General features: G+C 31.0%; 1 protein-coding gene across 1 annotated transcript; it reads left to right on the forward strand.

Moving 5' to 3' along the window:
• The first annotated feature begins 442 nt into the window (after positions 1-442).
• Positions 443-1,728, forward strand: LOC107645534 (putative calcium-binding protein CML35). Its single transcript, XM_016349584.3, has one exon. The coding sequence runs from the start codon at positions 580-582 to the stop codon at positions 1,393-1,395; it is 816 nt and encodes a 271-aa protein (XP_016205070.1). The 5' UTR covers positions 443-579; the 3' UTR covers positions 1,396-1,728.
• Positions 1,729-24,277: the final 22,549 nt, after the last annotated feature.

Consider the following 24,277-nt stretch of genomic DNA (forward strand, 5'->3'; position numbering starts at 1 on the left):
AACCAGGATCCTGCTCTCAATAATAAGGACGTCCACATCAGCAGGTTATGTGTAATTGCACAGGAACTTCTATTATTGATTTATTTCCCATTCTAAATTATTACTAATATTTACAAATTTAATAATCTAAATTAACATGGTTTGATAAAAATTAAAGAAGTTTTATAAATATAAATAATTAATTACCAAATTAAAATTACATAATTTTATATATAACATTAATTATTAGAATGATCAAATATTTCACCATAAAATAATTAACTTTTTTATAGTTATCTTGCCAATTTTTTTCATAAATACCAAATATATTTATATAAAAATAAATTTATTATACTATTAAAAAATTTAATTATTAATAAACAAAATAAAATTTGAAAATTATTTATGTGTGATAAAATTTACCAGTATTATAAAGTTCTATAAATAGAAATAATAATAACGAGAAAATTGATTTGTTTAATCTAGTAATAAAAAACTATAAATGTAAATTTGATATGTAAGTTAAAGGAATATATAGAAATAGTGAAATAGTAATAATAATATGAAAATATAAATAGTGAAGAGGGAGTGAGAAACAAAATGATACCCGAGGAAACTTCGTGGAAGGTGACTGAAGGTCCAAAACATGGAGATCCATTTAAGGCAACCTGCTTCGTCCCTCCTTCCCCTCAATCCTTTTCTTCTTCTTCTTCTTCTTCAAACACTTTCTCTCTATTCCCACACCAACCACCAATGAAGCTCATCAACATCAATCCCAAGAACCTCAAGCTTTCCCCTAAGCGTCTCTTCCGTTCCTCCAAGAAGGACCGTTCCGCTCCCTCCAGATCCGATCCTCCCTCATTCGGATCCTCCGCATCCTCCTCCGAGGGCTCCACTCACAAGTCCGCCGCCGCCGGTGGTTCCGCCACGCCTACTAGTGTCCTCCCTGATGCTTCTGGCGACTGGTCCATCGAGCTCCACCTCGAGCTCTCACAGGCCTTCCGCCTCATCGACCGCGATGGCGACGGCGTCGTCTCACGCCAGGAGCTTGAGGCGGTTCTGACGAGCTTGGCGGCACTGCGATCGGAGGAAGTGGCGGCGATGCTGCGTGAGGTCGACGCTGAGGGCCGTGGATGCATCAGCGTCGAGGAGCTGGTGAGTCGAGTCGGTTCCGTTGGCGATGTTCCCATGACGGAAGAGGATGAGCTGAGGGAAGCATTCGAGGTGTTTGACAGCGACGGCGACGGGCGGATCTCGGCACAGGAGCTGCTTAGGGTTTTCCAAGCGATCGGCGACGAGCGGTGCACGTTAGAGGAGTGCAGGCGCATGATAGAGGGCGTGGATAGGAACGGGGATGGGTTTGTGTGCTTCGAGGACTTTTCTCGTATGATGGAGTTGCAGCAACAGCAACGGTGATTGCGATGTTTGTTGTGAATTTTAACGGTCGTGATGAAGCTTGTGATGATGAGTCATGATCATATAATGAGTTCCTATAAATATATAAAGGAGGCAACTTCTTTTGATTTTTTCTTTTTTTATTATTATTCATGTCTTTTTTTCTTCAATATTTTTTCGGCGTATAATATCGTTCGAAGGCAAGAGGAAGGTGTAAAAGGAAGAAGAAAAAGCTGAGTTGAAGGGAGAAAACAAAAAAGAAAAATAGAAAAATTTGATCTTTATTAAACATGGCAATCCAGTAAGAATGTAAGATATAATATGTTGTGAATTCTAATTGCAGTTTTTTCTCTAGTCTAGTCTCTCTTTGCGCATGGAATAACATTCGTATTCGAATCTTTATTTGATTTTTTATCTCACAAAATTCTTTTAATAAAATTTTAAAAAATAAATCTAGAAACAGATGTTGAAAACCGTTTTCATAAATCACAAGATCTTATATTCTATAGCCCATCGTTTTTAAGATAGCTTGTTACAGCTTTCGAATGGCAAAGTAAAATTTTGTGGAGAAAAATTGTCTTCCATGTTTTAAGGTTTTAGAATGAAGGAAGTTGAACTTTGAAGACCTACTTTCCCCTTTTTAAAAAAAAAAAATTGAATAGACTTATTTTTCTTAACATAAATGCTATAAGACGTCAATACTATTGTGGCATCACAATTTATTATTTTTGTTTAAGAATTAATACAATGTTGGCTACTAAACTATGAATTAAAAATATTATTAATATAAATTAAAATTATTAGCTTTTGAAATTTTTTTCTTTGTTTTTAAACGAATTTTATAAGAAAATAAAATTTTAAAATTTTTTTACTGATAATAAATGCGTAAAATGTATATTTCTAATAATTTTTATTTTATCGAATTTTTGTATATTTTTTAAAAAGGAAAAAGGGAGGAAACTTCATTAACAGTAAGTTTTATTTTAAATTTTGATCCAATTGTAGGGTGTTAAAACAAAAAAACTGAAAACTGACATATTAAGGTTTAGGGTTTGTTTATAGAGACAGCACATACTAAGACACAAAATCATGTTTAATAGAGGAGACATGGATAAAGACAGTGTATTCAGAGATACTGAATTAGTATATTTTGTGTCCATCCTGACAGAAAGGACACAGAGACACTAATAAGGGATACAACTTATTTTTTATTTTTTTATTATTTTTATTAATTTTTTATAATTATATTTTTTTATTATTATATTTTTCATCTCAAATTTTTTTAATAAAAAAAAATAAAAATAAATTAAATTTTTATAATTTGTTCTAGTTTATCACAAAACAGAATATAAGAACATAAAATTTTGTGTCTTTGTCTATCGATATTTTATTCTTTCCTATTCTCAATGTCTTGTTCTATCCTATTCTGATAGATTATAAGAGGAAGAAGAGAAAAACCTAAAATAGTCTCTAACAATTACCTCGAAAGATAACTAGGTTTTTGACAAAAAAAATTTAATCCTATCTCTAATAATTATCTCAAAAGGACAATGAAACTTCTGTATCAAAAATATTAATGTTATTTTTTTTATACAAAGACTAATCAATCCAAAAAAAAATATCAAAAACTAGATTAAGTATTTTTTTTTAAAAAATCTCCATATCTTTTCGAGATAATTATCGAGAGCGGTATTCACTCTAAGAAGAAAAAGCTTATGAAAAAGGAAGATATTAATGGCAAGGGAACTAATTTGCATCACTAATAATGTGGGCATGTGGCATGGTTTATGATGATGCTTTGTTTTACTCTGCTCTCTTTGACTTTTCAACAGAAACTGCACTATGAAACCATTGGCTGCTAATTTACCTTCGCCACGTGATGAACATAATACAATGGTGGGATACAAATAATAATCCTTCAACAATAATGTGACAATATACGACAAATTAAATAAGTTACGAAACACACCTATATTGGGGCACCATATTTAAATATTTTTATATGGTTTAATTATTTTAGTAGTTTTTATAATTTTATTAAATTTTTAATTTAAATTTTTATATTTTTTTAATTAAATTTTTATATCATATTAAATTTTGTAATTAAATCATAACAAAAACGTTAGAATTAATAAAATATTTTATTAAATTATAAAAAATATTTAATTAAGTATTAAATATATTTATTTTATTTAATAAAATATTTTATTAATTCTAATATTTTTGTCACAAATATTTAATTATAAAATTTAATATAATATAAAAATTCAATCTTAAAAAATTATAAAAATTTAATAAAATTATAAAAATTAATAAAATAATTAAATTTTTTTATAAAATTTAATTTTAATTATATAATTATATTTATTTTTTGATAATTAATATAAAAAATAATTATTCTTGTTGATATAATATTACATAATTAAATATGTATATAAAATTCTTTTACGCATCAAAAATAAATTCTCATTCGTATAAGAGTAATTTTGTTATATGTTCGCTATTAAATTTTCTTATGAAAATCTCCAAAGTAATTGGAGGTCTTTCGGTAGTCTTTCCAATCCTCTCTTCTCCGGGGCTGCACGGTGAAAACATTATTTAAACTTTAAAGTCTAAAGTCTAAGCCTGAATTCACAACTTGTTTTGCAGAAGGAAAAAAAAATGGAGGTTGAAGATGACTCTTGGGTATAATAATAATATCCGTTTCTAGACTTGGAATATTGGGAAAAATGTGAAAGCTAGAAATTTATGTACGATTATGGGCTTATGTCATGTTTTTATTTTGAATAAAATAAGTAAAATACACATTTGTCAATCAAAAATAGCCACAACATAAATAATCAAATGCAAAATTGCTATGTAGTGTGATAATAATATTGGATAAAGAGTACAAAATAATTTTTTATTTTGGGTTGAAATTTTGAAAAAAGTTTATGTTCAATATTTTTAACTATTATTAATAACCTTAAATCCTTCAATAGCTGATTAACAAGATCCTTAAATTGAAGAAAAATAATAATTAATTAATATTTTATATTTTTATATCATATTTAAATTAATTTAATTAATTTTTTTCACCAAAAGTGTTGATAAATACTGTGACTTTGTTGGAATTGGAATTTGAGTGTTTTTCGTTTCTAGTTTTGACTAAGAAACACACATAAAACACGAGCCATTGTTTTTTGTCGTTGAAGTTAGCTGTCTTTTTGTTTGTTGGGCCAACTTTTCTCGGTTTCCTCTTTCCAGGAAACTTCATTCATGCCCGTCGCTATCATCAACATCCACTCTTCAATTTTCATCAATTATATTATTCTCAATTTTATTAAACAAAAAAGGGATTAATTTTAATGTATTTTTGTTACGGCCTGGCCCAGAACCTCTACGGGTCGGCCCGACCCGGACACCACCTGGTCCGGATATACGCCCCGCAACCGATCCGGACACGCGTCCAGGACAGCTCATGAGCAGCTGTGGGACAACGTTCCTAGAAACATGGGCCTGTTCTTATCGGGCCCACCTCTGACAGGTATATAAGGGGAAGACTTGCTCTTCTTCAGAGGTACGTCACATATCACACTATCCTTTTCGCTTGCACATTTATTGACAAGAGCGTCGGAGTGTCTTTACAGGTGGCACCCCCTTTTTCCACACAAAATACTCGGGACCTCGCGTATCGTTGATCGGCAGTCCACGACTTGACAAGCCCCTACCATCATCCTGGATCACTACCCGAACTGTCCGGTAACCGATCTACCGAACAATTTTCCTTATAAAATAGTCAAAGGAGAAATTTCTATAAACTAGAATATCAAATACACATTAAATACTAGCTAAGTCCCAATGACTTATAATTCAAATGGCATAGTCTTCTCATACTTAATTAAGAGGTTTCCGGTTCGAGTTCCTATCTTTGGTAAGAAAAAAAAAAAAGTCTCTAACCTGGGTGCACTTTTTTTTTTGTCAACTGTGTGGGCCGGTGCAAACCAACCCACTTTGTTTTGGACAGGGTAATGTTTCGAAGATTTTTATTTTTTGGTAATAAATGCTACGCAGTTTATTTCCTCACAAAGTCTCTCATCCACTTTGGGGCTAACTTGGGCCCAGTGCTCCTGGTTCTTAACTCAGCCCTGTTCCCATTTTCTTCCTCTGAAACTGCTGCTTCCTCTTTGGGCCTTCTATTGCTTCATTGCTACTCTCTTCATCAATTGGGGCTGCCTGGGCTAACATATTAATTTCTTAATTTCATTTTTATATTAATTAAGTAAACACAAAATGTTAATATAAATATTATTTATTAAAACTAACTTATTTTTCATTTTACAAAAGTACTTCAACCTCTTTATTATTGTTTGATTTAAAATGACACATTATGTATACATAGAGTAATAGCATTTTTGGCTTGGGCTCAATTTTTTTTAATATAAACATAATTATATTAAAAAATAATGGATTTAATTATATTAATCAGGAAGAAGATGAAATTTGTATCTTCAATTTTCTTTTTCCATTTTCTGTGTAAAGAGGATCACAAAGGAAAAGCATATTTAATTTCAACGAATAATCCAATAAATACATTACACCTATTTGTTATCTTTGGGCTGTGGACTTTTTTGGCCATTTGGGCTTCGCCTTCTTCATGAACAGCTTCTCTAACCAAAAATTATGAATACAACATAAAACAAACCACGTCATGTACCAAAAAAAATGTACTGGTCAGTTCAAAACCTAAACCCTAAATTAAAAGAAAATTAATTTAAATTAATTGAGTAATTTGTTCTTTCTCTGTTAGAATAAAAAGTAGTATATTTATTCATCTGCTTAAACAAAAATAATAGATTTAAATCTTCTCTTATATATGCAAAAATTCATTAGTCAGTGATAGATTTTTAAATAAAACTTAGAACCTTAAAAAATAAGAAATAAAAACGAGTTCATAAACAATGTTAGATACTCATATATGAAATAGAATAAGGTTCAGCAACTAACAATGTATAGGACGAGTTTGATGGGGAAAAAAATCCCTTATCAATGAATTGAATAATAATTGCTCATAAATAGACAAGTTTTCATAAAAACCTTTCTTAGGTTATAAGTTTGACTCATATTGTCCACGCAACATTTCACAATTCACACCAACCAAAGATTGCTTTGTTTTTGGTACATAGAACTTGGGCTAGAAATATAATTTAAGCTCATGAGTTTTGACTTATAAAATGGCCTTAGTTTAGGCTTAGCAAAAGATTAATGTGGAAGATAAAACATGTTTGTCTACATTAATTATTATTTGCACCTTACAACGATAAACATGTCTGTCCTATGTGAAAGGTATTTATAAATTTGATTAATTAATATTATTAATATTATTGATATTATTATTAATGTTAATAAACGGTTATTAACTGTTTAGTATTATTTGGTTAAAGATACATAACTTTTTAAAGATTGTATATGTTCACACACAACTCTTTAAGAATTGTGTATGTTCAAAATATTGTATTTATTGATAATAAAAAAGACACAACCATTTATATACGTAACTAATCATAATTGCTACGTGTAATATGTATAAATAAGTCTTTGTCCACTATTTCAGATATATAAGTACTAAGTGTATATTTAATCAACTATTAAGAGATTTTCTTTGTTCAAAAGAGTTGAGAATTTCTTACTATTGCTAATTAAGAAATTCTTAGGTTTCATTGTATCCTGGGAGAGTATTGTCATCAACCCTATAGCAACTAAGTGTGGGGACAAATATCTTTCTACAGAAAGTGATCTAATCGTGCCTTGAAACCACTACACAAATATAAGATTTTGTCATCTTACTATCTTCATTTACCTAACATTTTTAGAGAGATATTACTTGAAGATGGCATAAGATCAAAACACCACGTTCAAGGTCATGAATCAAGAGTTTGTCAAGTTAGATCGCTTTGATGGAACAAACTTCAACCGTTGGAAGGACAAATGATGTTCCTTCTTTCGGTTCTCAATCTTGCATGTGTAATTGACCCAAAAACTACACCAATTGTCGATGCCGCTGAAAATTCCACACCGGAAGAGAAAGAAAAGATTGTTCAATTGAAGAAGAAACGTGATGAAGATACTTTTGCATGTCGAGATCATATTCTCAATACTTTATCCGACCGACTTTATGATCTCTATATGTCAATTCAATCACCATTAGAGATTTGAAAATTTTTGGAAGAAAGGTACAATACCGAACGACAAGAAACAGATAAGTTTATTATGATGAAATATTTTGAGTTTATTATGAATGATACTATGCCTGTCATGGATCAAATTCATGAATTACAAATCATTGTAAGTAGATTTCGTGATCTATAAGTAGTGATCCCTGAATCATTACAAATTGGAGCAATTATTTCAAAATTGCCTTCATCTTGGAATGGTTATAGGAAGAAACTTTTACATCTTGGTTAGGACTTCACAATTGAAAAATTACTAAGGCATATACGTATAGAGGAGGAAACTCAAAAACGTGATGCTGTGTATCTTTCTCAAAGTTCTAAAGTGAATAATATTGGTGAAAACAACACCAATAAGAAGAAAAGAAAGTTCTCTAAAGATTCAAAGCAAGATAAGAAGAGACAAAGAGAGTGTTATCATTGTCACAAGAAAACTATATCAAAAAATGTAGACTTCTAAAAAAGGAAGCACCAAAGACTAACTTAGTAGAAGAGAAGGATCTAATTGCTATAGTTGCAGAAAAAGTACAAAATATGCATATTGGCATGGTTACAGAAGTTAATATAGCAACACAAGGAAAATCATTTGAGTGGTGGTTAGATTCAGGGGTTACTGTTCACGTTTGCAATGATCGCAACCAATTCAAAACATACGAAGAAGTGAACAGTAGAAAGGTCTTAATGGGCAATGACAACTCAACCAAAGTTTGTAGTCAAGGAACTGTGGAATTGAATTTTACATTTGGAAAGAAATTAAGTTTAATAAATGTACTTCATGTTCCAGATTTGAGAAAAAATTTAGTTTCTGTTAGTCTCTTATGTAAGAAAGGATTCAAATTTGTAATAAAATCCGATAAAGTGATCTTGCTTAAGAATGATGTATTCATAGGAAAAGGATACTGTACTGAATGTATGTTTAAACTTAGTATTAATAAAGTGAATATTTTCTTGTACGTTGTTGATTCTTGTGATTTATGGCATAGTAGATTAGCACACTTAAATTACAAATCAATTGAATATATGCAAAAGAATAACTATATTGATCTTAGTAACAAGGATTTTAATAAGAAATGTGATATTTACATACAATCCAAAATTACTAAGAAACCGTTTCCTAAAGTTGAAAGAAATACACATTTATTAGAATTGATTCATAGTGATATTTGTGAACTAAATGGCAATATCACTAGAGGAAGAAAAAGATATTTTATAACCTTTATTGATGATTGTTCTAGATTTACTTTTGTGTATTTGCTTAGAAATAAAGATGAAGCTTTTGAAATGTTTAAGAAATATAAAATGGAAGTAGAAAATATGCATGATAAGAAAATAAAAGTTCTTCATAGTGATCGAGGTGGAGAATATTTTTCTAATGAATTTGATAACTTTTGTGAATTACATGGTATTTGTGCATGAATCTTCCGCTCCATATACTCCGCAACAAAATAGTTTGGCGGAAAGGAAAAACTGTACCTTAGTGGATATGGTTAATTCAATGTTACTAAATGCAAAATTGCCTTACAATTTATAGGGTGAAACATTATTGACATCTTGTCATATCCAAAATAGGATACCATCAAGACATAGGAAGGTTTCTCCTTATGAAATTTGGAAATGAAGGAAACCTAATTTAAATTATCTTAAAGTGTGGGGGTGTTTAGCCTTTTATCGAGTTCCTGATCAAAAGAGAACCAAATTGGGGCCAAGAGCCATAAAAGGCACTTTTATAAGATATGCTCAAAATTCTAAAGCATATAGAATATTAGACTTAGTGTCTAATGTAGTTGTTGAATCAAGAGAGATAGAATTTATTGAAAATAGATTTATCAATGATTCAACGTCTAATTTAGAGTATCCCCAAAATGATACTAAAATTTCGTAAGAAATAAATAATCAAAATAATAAACGTCTAAGCGACAAAGAATTGATTGAACCAAGGAAGAGTTTGAGAGTAAGAAAAGAAAAGGACTTGGATCCAGATTTTATTTCTTCTCAGGCTATCACCTTTTTGGTAGAAGGAACTAAGAATTCTATAACAAACAAGATTGCTATTGTTATGAACATAGAGGGTGATTCTCAAACATTCAAAGAGGCTATGACTTCAAGGGATTCTAATTTTTGGAAAGAAGCAATAAATGATGAAATAGACTCAATATTATCTAACAATACTTGGGTCTTGGTTGTTTTGCCTCCAGGATCAAAGCCTATAGGATGTAAGTGGGTATTTAAAAGAAAGTATAACACTGATGGTTCATTACAAACCTTTAAAGCAAGGTTAGTGGTCAAGGGATTTAGACAACAAAAAGGTCTAGACTATTTTGATACCTACGCACCTGTGGCAATAATGACTTCTATTAGGACTCTTATAGCATTAGCATTCATACATAAGCTTCATATACATCAAATAGATGTTAAAACGGCTTTTCTAAATAGAGATCTTAATGAAGAAATTTATATGGAGCAATCGGAAGGCTATGTGCTACTCGGAAATAAAAAAAAAGTTTGCAAATTAATTAAGTCTTTGTATAGGCTAAAACAAGCGCCTAAACAATGGCATGAGAAGTTTGATTCAGTGGTGTTATCAAATGGCTTCTCACATAATAGTGCAGATAAATGTATTTACTCAAAATTTACTAAAGATTATAAAGTAATCATTTTTTTATATGTTGATGATATATTAATTATCGGAACAAATTTAGAAGGAATTCGTGCAACAAAGGAGTATCTAACTTCTAAATTCAAGATGAAGGTTTTGAATGAAGTAGATACAATATTAGGTATAAAAGTGCATAAGAATGAAGTTGACTTTACTTTAAGTCAATCTCATTATATCAAAAAGGTATTGGAAAAGTTTGATCATCTCACAATTAAAGAATCCAATACACTCTATGATCCTAATCTTAAATTAGAAGGAAACATGGGAAGACCTATAGCACAATTAGAATATGCTAGTGCTATAGGAAGTTTAATGTATGCAATGCATTGTACTAGACCTGATATAGCATTTGCTGTGTGCAAATTATCAAGGTTTACAGAAAAGCTTAGCAATCAACATTAGAAAGTTATAACAAGAGTTCTTGGTTATTTCAAGAAAACCATAAACTTGTGATTACATTATAGTGATTATCCCTCAGTTTTAGAAGGTTATTCTGACGCAAGTTGGATTACAAATCTTAGTGGGAATAAATCCAATTCAGGATAGATTTTCACCATAGGTGGTGGAGCCATAAGTTGGGCCTCAAAGAAACAAACATATATTACACATTCTACTATGGAGGCTGAGTTTGTAGCTTTATCAGCCGCAGGTAAAGAAGCGGAATGGTTAAGAAATTTATTATATGATATAAAGTTGTGGCCACAGCAGACGATAGCCATTTCAATCTTCTATGATAGTGAATCAACCATGTCTCGAGCATATAATAAAGTTTATAATGGAAAGTCTAGACATATAAGTTTGAGACATGAGTTTGTGAGGCAACTAATAGATGATGGTGTAATTATCATCACTTATGTAAGATCTCAAGAAAATTTAGCAGACCCTTTGACTAAAGGTTTATCAAGAGATAAAATCAAAGAGACTACTGCTACAATGAGATTAAAACCTATTATTACTAAATGATGGGAACCCAATGTTTAATGGGTAATAACAAATTATTTAGCAATTGGAGCACTGGTATAGGATTTAGTGCTATTTATAATAAATTAGGAGGTTGAGTTAAAACTCTTAATAGAATGATAATATTATTTATCAAAAGATTTCACCTATATGAATATAAGAGTGGTGCCGTTCTAATCGAGAATTTTGGAGGTTTTATTCTCGTAATATTCATGAAACCAGGACAAGGCCATATAAGTGCTTAAAATTATAAACTCTTGAACTTGGAGGGTATTGGTACTAGCATATGGAGTATAGGTTTAATCGATTAGACACCTATTACTTCGTTAGAACTTTAAAATTTACACTAAAAGAATGTTTAATCTTAGTGACACATTCTTTATACATGTACTTTGCATGTACTTGTATGACAGTTAAATTTTATAAATAGTGGGGGATTGAAGGGTATTTACAAATTTGATTAATTAATATTATTAATATTAATAAACGGTTACTAACCGTTTAGTACCATTTGGTTGAAAGAACACAACCTTTTAAGGATTGTATACGTTCAAAATATTGTGTCTATTGGCTAAAGGGACACAACTCTTTAAGAATTGTGTGTGTTCAAAATATTGTATCTATTGAAAATAGAAAAGACACAACCATTTGTATACGTAACTAATTATAATTGCTACGTGCAATATGTATAAATAAGTCCTTGTCCACTATTTCAGATATATAAGTACTAAGTGTACATTTTAATCAAACTATTAAAAGATTTTCTTTGTTCAAGAGAGTTGAGAATTTCTTACTATTACTAATTAAGAAATTCTTAGGTTTCATTATATTTTAGGAGAATATTGTCATCAACCCTATAGCAACTAAGTGTGGCGACAAATATCTCTCTAAAAAAAGTTGATTTAATCGTACCTTAAAATCTCTATACAAATATAAGATTTTGTCATTTTACCATCTTCATTTATCCAAGAGTACTGATAAAAGATGTTTGTGATCATCGTCATGTCATTGTCTTAATTGGCAAAACTTTTTTGTTAAGCTCTTTTTGTTTAAAGCTTTTAATTTGTCTCAACTCAGCCATCTTTCTTGGCTCCAACCTTTTTTTCCTAGACACATAAAATGTTAATTATGGTAGTAATAATAAATCAAAAAGATTCAAATTACACTCTAAAGTTAAGCCCACAAGCTTTGAATTTCGCTTGCATGAAAAATCTTATCAATTCAATTCACATACATCTTGATCTTGGACAAGATTTTTGCTTTAATTTGAGATGATAATAATAAGTACTATTCTAATTAGGACTAGGGATTGCTTTTGTTGAATGAGTTCAATCTCTTGTAATAATCATGTCTCAAGGCCACTGAAGACTCAGGTATTAGAAATTTATATTTTCTCCTTTATTTATACATATATCAATTAAAAATCTTTCTCTAACAAACTAAATCTATAAGAAAACCCTAGCAATGAACATGGATGATGACGTGGTGGAGTGAATTTTTAGTTTATATTCATTTTTTTATTTACCTATTTATTCAAAATAAACTAAACAATGGATTTTATTATTCAGTGTGCACTGATGATTAATGAGTCAAACATAAAGTTTTGTGTTAAAAAAAATTCCAAGATAAAAAATATAGTAACTTTTGGTTTCTTTGACTAATCTTAACCATCACTCTGAAAAAATGAATAAAAATTACTTAAATAATTACTTTAATAATAAGGGGCCTTAGCCAAAATCGTAGATTTTATCATTTCTTTTAGGCTCCATTATCATAATTACTTTGAAAAAACAATTAGCATTTCAGGTGGCAAAAATTGAAATTGTGAGCTTACATTATTTATATTTTTTCCCATAAAATAAGAATTTTAATATAATAGTCTCATAAATTAGAACAGATTTAGTTAATTTGGCAACATTGTTAACAATTACTTTAAGGTGGATTTTGACACAAATGGTTTGGATTTTCTTCTATATTATGAGCCATATGGTTATTAAAAGAAGTAGTATACTTTATATATATGTTAGGTTAACCCCATAATTTAAATAAAGATGCATGTTTGTTTCGGACACTGAACTTAGCCTAGTTTTAACATATACACCAGCTTCCTTTTCCCTTTTATTTTTTTTTAAATTTCTTTATATTTAAAATTATGGCTCGAAAGAATAACTAAATATTACTTGAAGGCTTGATATAAGGACCTAAGTTAATTGAGTGAAATTTCTAAAAATTAATATTAGTTTTTTTATTGTTTTTTTATTATAAATTCTAAATTTTAATTCCAAATATTTTAAAAACTGAAAAAAAAAAATTATAATAAAAAAATTGTTTAATATTGACTGACTAAAAATTAGTTTTCTTCGTTATTGCTGTAATCTTTCTTTTCTTCGTTGATTGTGGAATAAATTTGGTTTATGTACGGCATTAACATGTACATATATATTGATACATTGAATCATGATGATGGTAATAACGGGTAATAACTAATAAGGCTATTCTTTCAATTTTCTCTTTTCTATTTGTCGATATTAAAGAAAAGATGGTAGATTCTATTGCAACTTGGAAATAAACTTGTAGTTTTTATTATGAATGTGGAGAGTGGTATATAACTATCTATCGGCTTTCAAATTTGTCGGTTGCATGCACTCTTTATATTCATTATTTTGCTCAGTTTGAATGATACATACACCACCAAACCAAACACACTTTAATTTAATTCCTCCGATCCACCATGCAATGGAATAAACACCTCTCACTTATATATATTGAATATTCTATATATCTGCTTAATTATTCGTTTAAACGAATTATAAAATACAGTGCTTCTTATATTATACGCACACAAAAATAGTCATTGCGTATAGAAAAAATATATTTATTATTTTATTAAAAAAATTTATTATACTATTATAAATAAATTTGATTATTTTTTTTATAAATTTAATTATTTTATCATAATAATTAATTAATTAATTATATATATATACTATACAGCGACGATAATGATGAAGAAGAATTGAAGGAAGACAACAACGCTCTCTGGAACGAAAAAGACGGCGACGCTCTCTGACGCGACGACGTTCTCCTCGGTTGGGTGAGGAGCGCGACGAATGCTGTGGTGACCTTGGCAGGGCACCGTGGAGGAAGGAAAAGAGAGCTTCTTCGTCTTTTTTACTGGAGAGAAGAGAAGGAAGAGGATGGAGCCGAGTGTAAAGCAGAAAACATGAGAGAGAGACTGTCGGCAGCGACAGAGAGGAGAGTGTTTAGTCTGAGATTTGAAGGTTGAGTGAGAAACCAGAAACACAAACAACATTTTGATTTTTTTTAATATTTTTTAAATTTGTTTATTTGTTTGTATGAATGATTTATTAGGGTTTATGAAGGATGTCAATAACATTGAAATAATTCTTTGTAGTATGAATAAATAATTAAATATATTTTTGTTTTTGTCTTTGTTTTTAAATTATTTATATTTTAAAACTATAGAATTAAACAATTTGATTAATTTAAAATGATAATTTTTGTTTAATATAAAAAAAAGATATATTTATGTCTTTTTATAAGGGTGTTTTAGTAAAACATCTTAAAAAAAATAAAAGTAACAGTAAAAAATTTGTTTACAAGGGTATCTTAGTAAAAATAGTAATATGATATATATATTTTTTTTATAAAAAAATAGATGCAAATATAAAAAATAAATTTCACATGTCGTATTATTATTTGTCTATATATTTTAACGTATCGATACGTATAAATTTATCATCGTACCAAAACAAACACCATCGTATTAAAATCAGAGTTGAAAGATAAGATCGACAACTTTAATAATCACTATTTAATGGTATAGATCATCAATAGCAATTTTAACTTTTTCTTGCACTAAATAATATGAAGAATGCTTCCACTATTGTCGAACTGTGGTCTGTCCCTCTTTTATCTTAAGAAAAAAATGCACAAATAATATTACATAAATTTTAGCTAATCCAATATATTTCCATGTCAAAACTTTCCCCTTTTTTCCATTAAATTAATTAACGATAGCATTCATGAATATCAATTAATATAATCACCATAAACTCCCTTTACTCAAAACTTAATCTATCATAGCCGAAGCAAATTCACACTTCTTCGATACAAGTTTCATGCATGTCTTGCTTTTAAATACTCCATTATTATTATTATTATTGCATTTCATCATCGTATTAATCATTAATTACAGGATATTTCACCCCTTTAATCTTTCTCTGATTTATATCTTTTTTTGTTTACGGTATCTTTTGACTCAGTAAATCAATCAATAATTTAATATGAATTAGTGTTCTATTTAAAAATTTATTTTTGGTCAATAAATTACCATATATATAAGACAACATTTAAATTTATATCTCAATATTTATTTAAGCAGACTAATGAATTAAGTACTAAATTAATTTAGATAAATTAGTCTAAAAAAATTCTAAATCAGATTTTTTGGTCTACACTCTACAATCAATTTTTATTCTAATAAGTTTTTGAATATCACTTTCCTCGGACATATCAGATATTGATATCATTTTGAGAATTCATTATCGTCTTATAATAAATTGTTATTAAAAATTTATTTGTCTAACATACATATAAATTAAAAATGATGAAGGGACTAAATTAAATTATAGAAAAATTCTACATTCATGTAAAAATTACATGGATGGTATCCAAGTACCTTCCACTCCACGCCCCACACACTCGTTTGTTTTACACGCGCCTCTTATAACGTATATAACGTAATCCTTATTTTGCGTGATCAACCTTTCTCAACATAAACCTTTTTCAACTTAATTAAATTTGTTGTTCTCCTCTTTTGCGTTTTTCTTTTTTGCATTATGGATCTAGATTGACTTCAACGCAATTAGCTTCGTCGTTCATCTTCTTCTTCGTTTTCTTCTTCGATCTGCACTTCTAAATTGAAACAATGAATGAATCAACTTCAAATCAGTTGAATGAGTGCGATTTGGATAATTCTTCTGAAACGCATCAATTTGATGAGGTTTGGATTATTGAATTTTGAATCGAATTCAATGGAATGAAATTGCTAATTTTATTTGAAGTGAATTGAATGGACTGATGTGATCTATATCTGAATTGAATTGAATTGATAATATGTAACTGTGAGTAACTGTGAGTGTGAGTAACTATGAGTAAATGTAAGTAAATTTTCAGTTCGTTAATTACCAAAGAGTTGATTCACCATGTGCATGTGTTCGGTTCGGTATGCAAAAAGGAGTCTAAAAATAATTAGACGAATATAGTGTTTAGTGTTTAGGGTTTAGGGTTTAGGGTTTAGAGTTCAGGGTTCAGGGTTTAGGGTTTAGAGTTCAGGGTTCAGGGTTTAGGGTTTAGGGTTTTAGGGTTTTAGGGGTTTAGGGTTTATGGTTTCAGGGTTCAGTGTTCAGGGTTATGGGTTTAGTATTTAGGGTTTAGGATTCTGGGTTTAGTGTTTAGAGTTTAGGGTTTAGTGGTTCACGGTTCAGGTTTTAGAGTTTAGGGTTTAGGGTTCAGGGTTTAGGGGTTCAGTGTGTTTCCAACTTTCGGTTCGCTAAGTGTATCATTTCGGTTCACCGTGTTCAGGGTTTAGGGTTTAGGGTTTAGGGTTTAGGGTTTAGGGTTAGGGGTTTAAGGTTTAGGGGTTCAGGGTTTAGGGTTCAGGATTTAGGGTTTTAGGGGTTAGGGTTTTCCGGGTTCAGGGTTTAGGATTTAGGGTTTAGGTTTTAGGGTTCAGGGTTTAGTGTTTAGGTTTTAGGGTTCAGGGTTCAGGGTTCAAGGTTCAGGGTTTTAGGGGTTTAGGGTTTATCGGTTCAGGATTCAGTGTTCAGGGTTCTGGTTTTAGTGTTTAGGGTTTAGGGTTCAGGGTTTAGGGGTTCATTGTGTTTCCATCTTTCGGTTCGCCCAGTCTATTAATTTCGGTTCACTGTATTCTTTTGGAGTTCATAATGTATTGGTAAATACAGTCATTGCAATAATTGAGAACCTGAAATAAAACAGCAGCCAGACAGTTTCAACAGATATATAAATTAACATTTCAGATGAGTAATCCATGTTGAATCAAATATAAATATTAACATTAATATTTAGATTAATATTCACATATATACATTTGAAGTAAGCATTTTTTGCTTTTTAAACAAGTTAAACAAAATATTGTTAATTACAAACAGCCAATCCTAGTATATGCTATTTACTATCTAAATCCCCAGATGTGAATTTACAATAAGGGCTGGAGAGGGCAGCAGATGGTTTCGGGAGTATTATTGCTTCAGATTCCCAAATCACTTGGTCTCTAATTTTGTTCATTTCATACAACAGAATGTGCGGACCATATTGGTACCTGAAGCTATCAATCTCTCCCTACATTTCAATTGAAAGGAATTAGTTACATAAGAAATGAACCCAAGTGAAATCAGAAAAGAAAGAAGTTTATAAATTTAGAAAGTACTAACTTGTGTCCAAGCTCTATATTTATATCTCTTTCTACTTCTGATCTTTTGTGGATTAATTTTTTCAAGCCATTTTATGACGTATATCCCACAATCATAGCTAACCAAGAATTGAGTATAATAAAATTAATAGTGTACAAAATAAAACATACTAAAAATAGCACTATAGAAGAGAACGATTCTTACTCTGTATGTTGACCATTTAGTAGGATATACTCTGCTTCTACTCCTAGTCCATCCTCCATTAATGGTTCCCCCCAACATAAACCCTCGTCTGAGAAATTATTAGTCCCTGAAAGGTATGCAAAATTAAAATTGAAAAAAATAAATCAACAACACTCAACTGAACTCATTTCATTTACTGAATAATTTGAATAATTTACAAGAAAATAACTTACAACAAATTTGTTCGGTGTCTTCCTCGAATTAGGTATATTTTCTGGCAGCTTATTGATAGGGTCAAGCACATAGAATTTTTTTTTGTTCACATCGACAATCCACAACCACAAATGCGCTCCATTGCAAATTGGCACAAATAGCTGAAGTTTGGGAAAATAATAAAATATTTCAGTCAAAACAATAGCAAACAAGAGAATTATCGAAGAATTTTTAGAAATTACAACTTACAAATGGATGCGATGCAAGTTTTCTTTTGTCAAGAAACTGGCGATGGTGGGCATACTGTTCAATATCGAACCGGTAGGCCTTGTTTGTACTTTTATCAACGTAGGACTCGCCATGTGTTTCCAACATAAAATTCTGCAAAAAAAATATCAGTTAAATCACATTTGCACTGAACCCAACACAATTCATGTACAGAACCAAAAATAATTCATGTGCTAAATAATACTTGAAAAACATTCAATTATCATGAGAAAAGTTTTCGTTATGCAAAAGAACTCAACAAAATACATAACAATCAGGTGAATCAATATTAACATTCCCACTCTATCGAACAGCAATCAGCAGTGAATAAGAAATTTAGCTTACCACAATATCCAGTGGCACAATGTATATTAGTTCTTGATACCTCCGAACTTTTATTTCGTTGAGAATCATGCTGTATATACAAACCACCTACGAGATGAAAATTTATGAGATATACTATATAAGATTGTTTAGAAAAATCATTAACGTTAACGCAATTGGCAAAGGATTTACCATGGCATGCACTTGTTCTTTGGGCATTAGAGACATGAAATATTCTCTTAATCCCTCGTAAAGTGCCTCGTGTTTCAAGACAAATATTGGATCATATTCATTGCTACCATCTTTTGTTTGTTTCACATGTGTCATCCAATGGTAACACTTTTCAATCAACTCATTTGTGCTTTTTTTTTTTTTCCGGGGTTTTGTAAACTTCAGAAGCTGGTAAGGTTGGTTCTGAAGTTGTTGCTTCAGCAAAGTTTAATGCTGCTATCACCCTAGCATCTACCACCGCCTCTTCCATGATTTCAAGCTGTGAAACACTCAGTTGAGAGGGCTGACTTGGTTGAGATGCTGATGGACTTATCCCAAAGTTAAAGGAAGGCCTTTCATCTTCCCTTTTCCTAGGTTGAGCAGCACTGCAAGATGATAGATATTTAACAAAGATATTAAACAAAAATGATATTTAATCATTGTAGTGAACCGAAATTTAAACAAATAGTGAACCTAAATACAAACTTATAGTGAACCGAAACGATATTAAAGAAAAATGATATTAAAGAAAAGCAAGTAACATACCTATTAAATGATGAAAAAATTAGAGTTTCTTGTTCTGATTTCCATGCCAGCAGAGGTTCTTGGTATTGTTGCTCTTCTTTTTCATCATAAATTTCATAGACATCGTCATCTTTGAAAAACTCTTCAATAATAGAACTCGTAAGTGATACCGTAACATCCTGCTTTTTGGGTTCTTGAGGGTAGCTATAAGAAACAGAAGAGAATCCAAAGACAATAACACATTGAATTAATTTATGGTTTCAACTGAACCATAATTAAACCATATATAAGCAGTAAACATTATCGGTATTTATATAAGCAGTAAGACTTACACATCAACAGGTGCTTCTTGTTTGGATTGATGTGCTGTTGGTTCTTCGCAGGGTTGTTCTTGCTGTTCCAGAGGTCTGCTGCATTAAACAGTAAACATTTCTATAATTATCGCAAACTGTTATCATATTTAACAATGATATTTAAGAGAAATGACATTAATCATTATAGTGAACCTAAATCCAAGCTTATAGTGAACCTGAATTATATTAAACAAAAGTGATATTAAAGAATTTTAAGCTTACACATTAACATGTGCTTCTTGTTCTGATTGATGTGTCACCGGAGGTTCTTTGGATTGTTGCTGTTGTTCTTTGGCAGGGCTGTTGCATTAAATAGAAAACAGTTCAATAACAACCCAGAATTATTATCCTATATCATTAACATTAATAAAAAGAATTTTTATGTGAAACTTACTCTTCATTAGAAACTTCATAGACATAGTCATCTTTGAATAAGTCTTCAATCACATAACTCGTAAGAGACACTGTATCACCCTGCTTTTCAGGTTCTGGAGGGCAGCTGTAATAAACAGAAGAGAGTCCAAAGACAAGAACATATTGAATTCATTTCTGGTTTCAATTGAACCATAATTAAACCATGTATAAGCAGTAAACATTGAACAAGATTCATGTGGTGAATAAATATTTATTAACTTACTCATTATTAGAAGTTTGTTGTGTTTCATTTTATGGAGGGACATAGATGAAGTCATCTCTGATCAACTCTTCCTGGACAAAACTTGGAAGAGACAATGCAAGGGGATGTCTAAAGAATGTAAACAAGGATAAAGTTAATGTTGAATAATTAGAATTTATTTTGAAAAATAGGAATTTGCATATTGAAAAACTCACACTTCCAAAGGTTGAGAACGAGTTTCTTGTCGAAACTCAACGATTTGTAGCTTAGAATCAGGTGTAGCTCTAGTGAAATTTAAACAAATTGACCTTGTGATTAATTAAATAAAAATTATTACCTAAATCTAAAAGAGTAACATAAATATTTTTAACTTACACTGTTGGAGTTTTAAAAGTCTTTTTTGGAAATATTTTCTTTTTTCTAAAATATTTAACCGTGCTTTCTGGGGTTGTTTTCCTAAAAAAAAAGATAACAAATTAAAATTAGAAACCAAGATTAAAAGCAGAGGTTTAGAAACACATTAAATTCATATTTGGGCAACCACCGAACCGAAATTAGAATATCCAGTGAACCAATTTACTTGGTATTGCTTGCGGCATTTACAGAAGGTGTAAAGCTTTCTTGAGTCTGTAAGAATTGCTCGCTATCCAGACTTACAGCCGGCACTCTAAGTAAGTTTAAATAAATATTAGTAATTGAATCTAGAGGAATTAGAAAAGGTTGTAGCAAAAGTAAGCAAAGAAAGAAAAAGAACTTGGGAATAATAAACTGAATCTTACGTCTGAGAGAATTCATTTTGTGCCTTTGGAGAGTCAAACTGATCCGAAGCAATATTTGCTGACTGAGCTCCATCATTTCTTTTCTTTGATCTTTTTTCTCTTATCATTTCCAATGCTCGTTTTCTTCTTTTCGCAGCATTGTCTTTTGCTTGTTCAGTTATGAAAGTTCACAAAATAAGTATCAAGGAATCTAGAACGTAAGTATCAATAAAAGAAAATATGATTAGAGAAACTTACTCCTTGTCAGGTTGGGCTGGTGTTTTTACCACCCTTTCCGGTTGTTTTCTTTTTATTACGAGTGTTTTCTCGATTTCATTTTCTCTGGAAAATAGATTAACACATCGAATTTATACCGGAGACAAGACACTAACAATAAAGTTATGCAATACTTACTTTCAGATTCGCTTGTGCTCTCTAAATCTATCGGCACATGCTTTGTTTTTTTGGTTTATTTTTTAACCACCTTCGGTGGTTGTTTTCTTTTTTTTTTGTTCCGGTTTTTTTGATTTCTTCTTATCTGCAATATATAAGAACAAGTGCATAAGAACATATTTAAGCAAATACAAGTTAAATGAAATCAATATAAAAATTAAACTTACTGGCTTTCAGATTCAGATTCGGAAAGTCTTTCCTCTTCCAAAGAAGAATCCCTCTCGACAATTTTCTTTCCTTTTTCTTTCTTGTCCAAGTTATTTGTTTTTATTTTTTTCTTTCTTTTTTTCCTTTCTATACAGAAGTCCCTAAAATAGAAACAAGGTCTCAATTATTTAATCATCAAGAAAATACATTAACAATCCAGTGCACCAAATGAAACAATCCCACCGAACCGAAAAATGTTCATATGGTGAATAGTACATGACAACTATTTAATCATCAATAAAAATGTTTCTTAATGCAGAAACATTCAAATGAACAAACTAACAATTGCAAGTAGGATAAATAAATTAATTATAACCTAAAACAGAAGTTTAATTAGTTAGTAGAGTATTTTAAAAGTATTTGAAAGCAAATTTTTGGGAAAATTTTAGTAGAGTATTTAGCAATGGTTCTGTTGCTTCGGATTAAATCCATTCAAGCATCATTTGCCTTGTCCAATGGGCCACCCACGGTGCAGGGGGAGCACAGGTGCAAACGGGCGGAGGAACTTTGTTTCGTGGAAATATATCAACATTAATACAAAAACACAGCCATCAACAAATTGTTTCTTCCCCTTTTTCTTGTTTTCAACTCCTTTCATCAAGAAGTTGAGCACATAATTTGTCCAATCCCATTTTCGAATGTTGTCCACATGAAATATTGGTGGCTTATGGATTGGGGAGGCCACACTTACCGTTGTGGGGAGCAAGAAGTACTTTTGTATGAAGACAACAAAAGTCCTCTTGAATTTTTTCCGGTTCTCCTCCTCTTCTACACTCATATCCAGCACATTCCTTGTCTGCTGGATTCAGGTTGTTGTAATCAACCTTTTCAGGAAAATGATTCCCTACAATATTTTAATAGCAAAAATCAGTCAAAAACGGTCAGTTTAATTTTCTGGACACCAATGAACTGAAAATAAATAGTAAGTGAAAAATCTATTACCTTCGTTGGTTATACTGAGAGCATCTGCTACTTTCCGAGGAGTTATGTATATTTTTCCCTGGAGAGTTTTCAGACATCCTTTCTCTTCATCAAACCGATCAAGCAATTCTTTCAATAGTGTATTAGAGACATTCATTTTTGGGACATTTGCCAAGACACCAAATCATATTTCTTCCATAATATCTTTCTTTTCTTGACTCATTTCCTGTACACTGTTGATATTGCCTTTGTTTGGCATCTGCAACAGTGAGTTTTCTGCAAGTTTTGAAACAGAATGTGAGGATATATTTATAATACAAAATAGATATTATTCGAATGAAAGCGGATAAATATATTTAATCTGATTACGTTATAATGTGCCTTCTCCTTCATTGTTGCTATTTTCTTGTTGTGTTTTGCTGTAATGAAAAATTTTGGTCAATACTTCATTGAATACATCAACAAGAACAAGCATATATATCTTAATTAAGTCAACTAAAATGTCACAACCCACCGAACCGAAAATCGTTCATGCACAGAACCAAAATCACAAAAGGTACCGAAACAAAAAATGTTCATGTGGTTAATAAATGATGATCAACTTTCAATCAATAAGAATAGTATTCCTCCATGCAAAAGAAGTACTGAAGATAGTAACAATCATTTTCAAAGCTCTAGTTAAACTATCCACACAAATAAGAATAACAATAAAAACGAAGGTTCCACTAGTGAAAGCAAGTAAGAGAGAATCACCAAACATAAAGATGAACCCTACAGACTCATCAAGCTCTTCACAACCTATACATCTCTCTACCTCTCTGAGCATAGATCGATTACCCACTAGTTTAAAGAAAATCCTCGGCAACAAAATTGACCAATTGGTAGAATTTACTCATGTCCCGGAAGACTCCCGAACTCCAGCCACTGAATACCCTCTTATAAGTCCTTATTCTTTCTACCAAAGACAAAAGAAATCTACCCTCACTTCTATTCGTCATCTCATCCACAGAAACCCTTCTCCTCCTACCAAAGAAGTCATCCAGTCCTCCCATCTACAACAGTGTGGTCTAAAAGCCACTACTGCTGAACAATACATAACCTTGGAGATCCCTCCAGAACTCATTCAAAACTACCAAAATCAGGGCTATACTCATTTGCATCTAGGAGCAGTCAGGCTGATTCTCACTCTTCATGGGAGAAGATCCCGTCCTGTAACAGCCAAAGTTGCTCTTTTAGATACCACTTTCAAAGAATATCAACATGCATTGATACGAGCATTAGTAACTACACTCTCAAATGGAAGTGTCATCCTCACTATTGCACCTAATTTCACCATGAGACTCTCAGATCCAACGATATGTCAAAGGTTAAAGATCCAGATTCAGTTAGTTGGAGTAATCCAAGATTCTAATGCTGAACAAGTCACTTTGCACCATCAAGTCCTCTATAGAGTTCAAGATCATGCTCTTGACCTCAATCTCCCGAACACTACAGGAGAAGCATTATTCATGTTCACAGATAATGCAAGAGGACCAGCAATTGTAAACATTCCAAGAATGATTACCACTGATGAACTTTCTTCTATCATTCCAT

The sequence above is a fragment of the Arachis ipaensis genome, chromosome B6 (genome assembly GCF_059453495.1).
Source record: "Arachis ipaensis isolate K30076 ecotype BB chromosome B6, ASM5945349v1, whole genome shotgun sequence".
Lineage (NCBI taxonomy): Eukaryota > Viridiplantae > Streptophyta > Magnoliopsida > Fabales > Fabaceae > Arachis > Arachis ipaensis.

What these genes read in the sequence shown, in the direction of transcription:
- LOC107645534 (XM_016349584.3), top strand. Translation starts at nt 580, where the DNA reads ATGATACCCGAGGAAACTTCGTGGAAGGTGACTGAAGGTCCAAAACAT.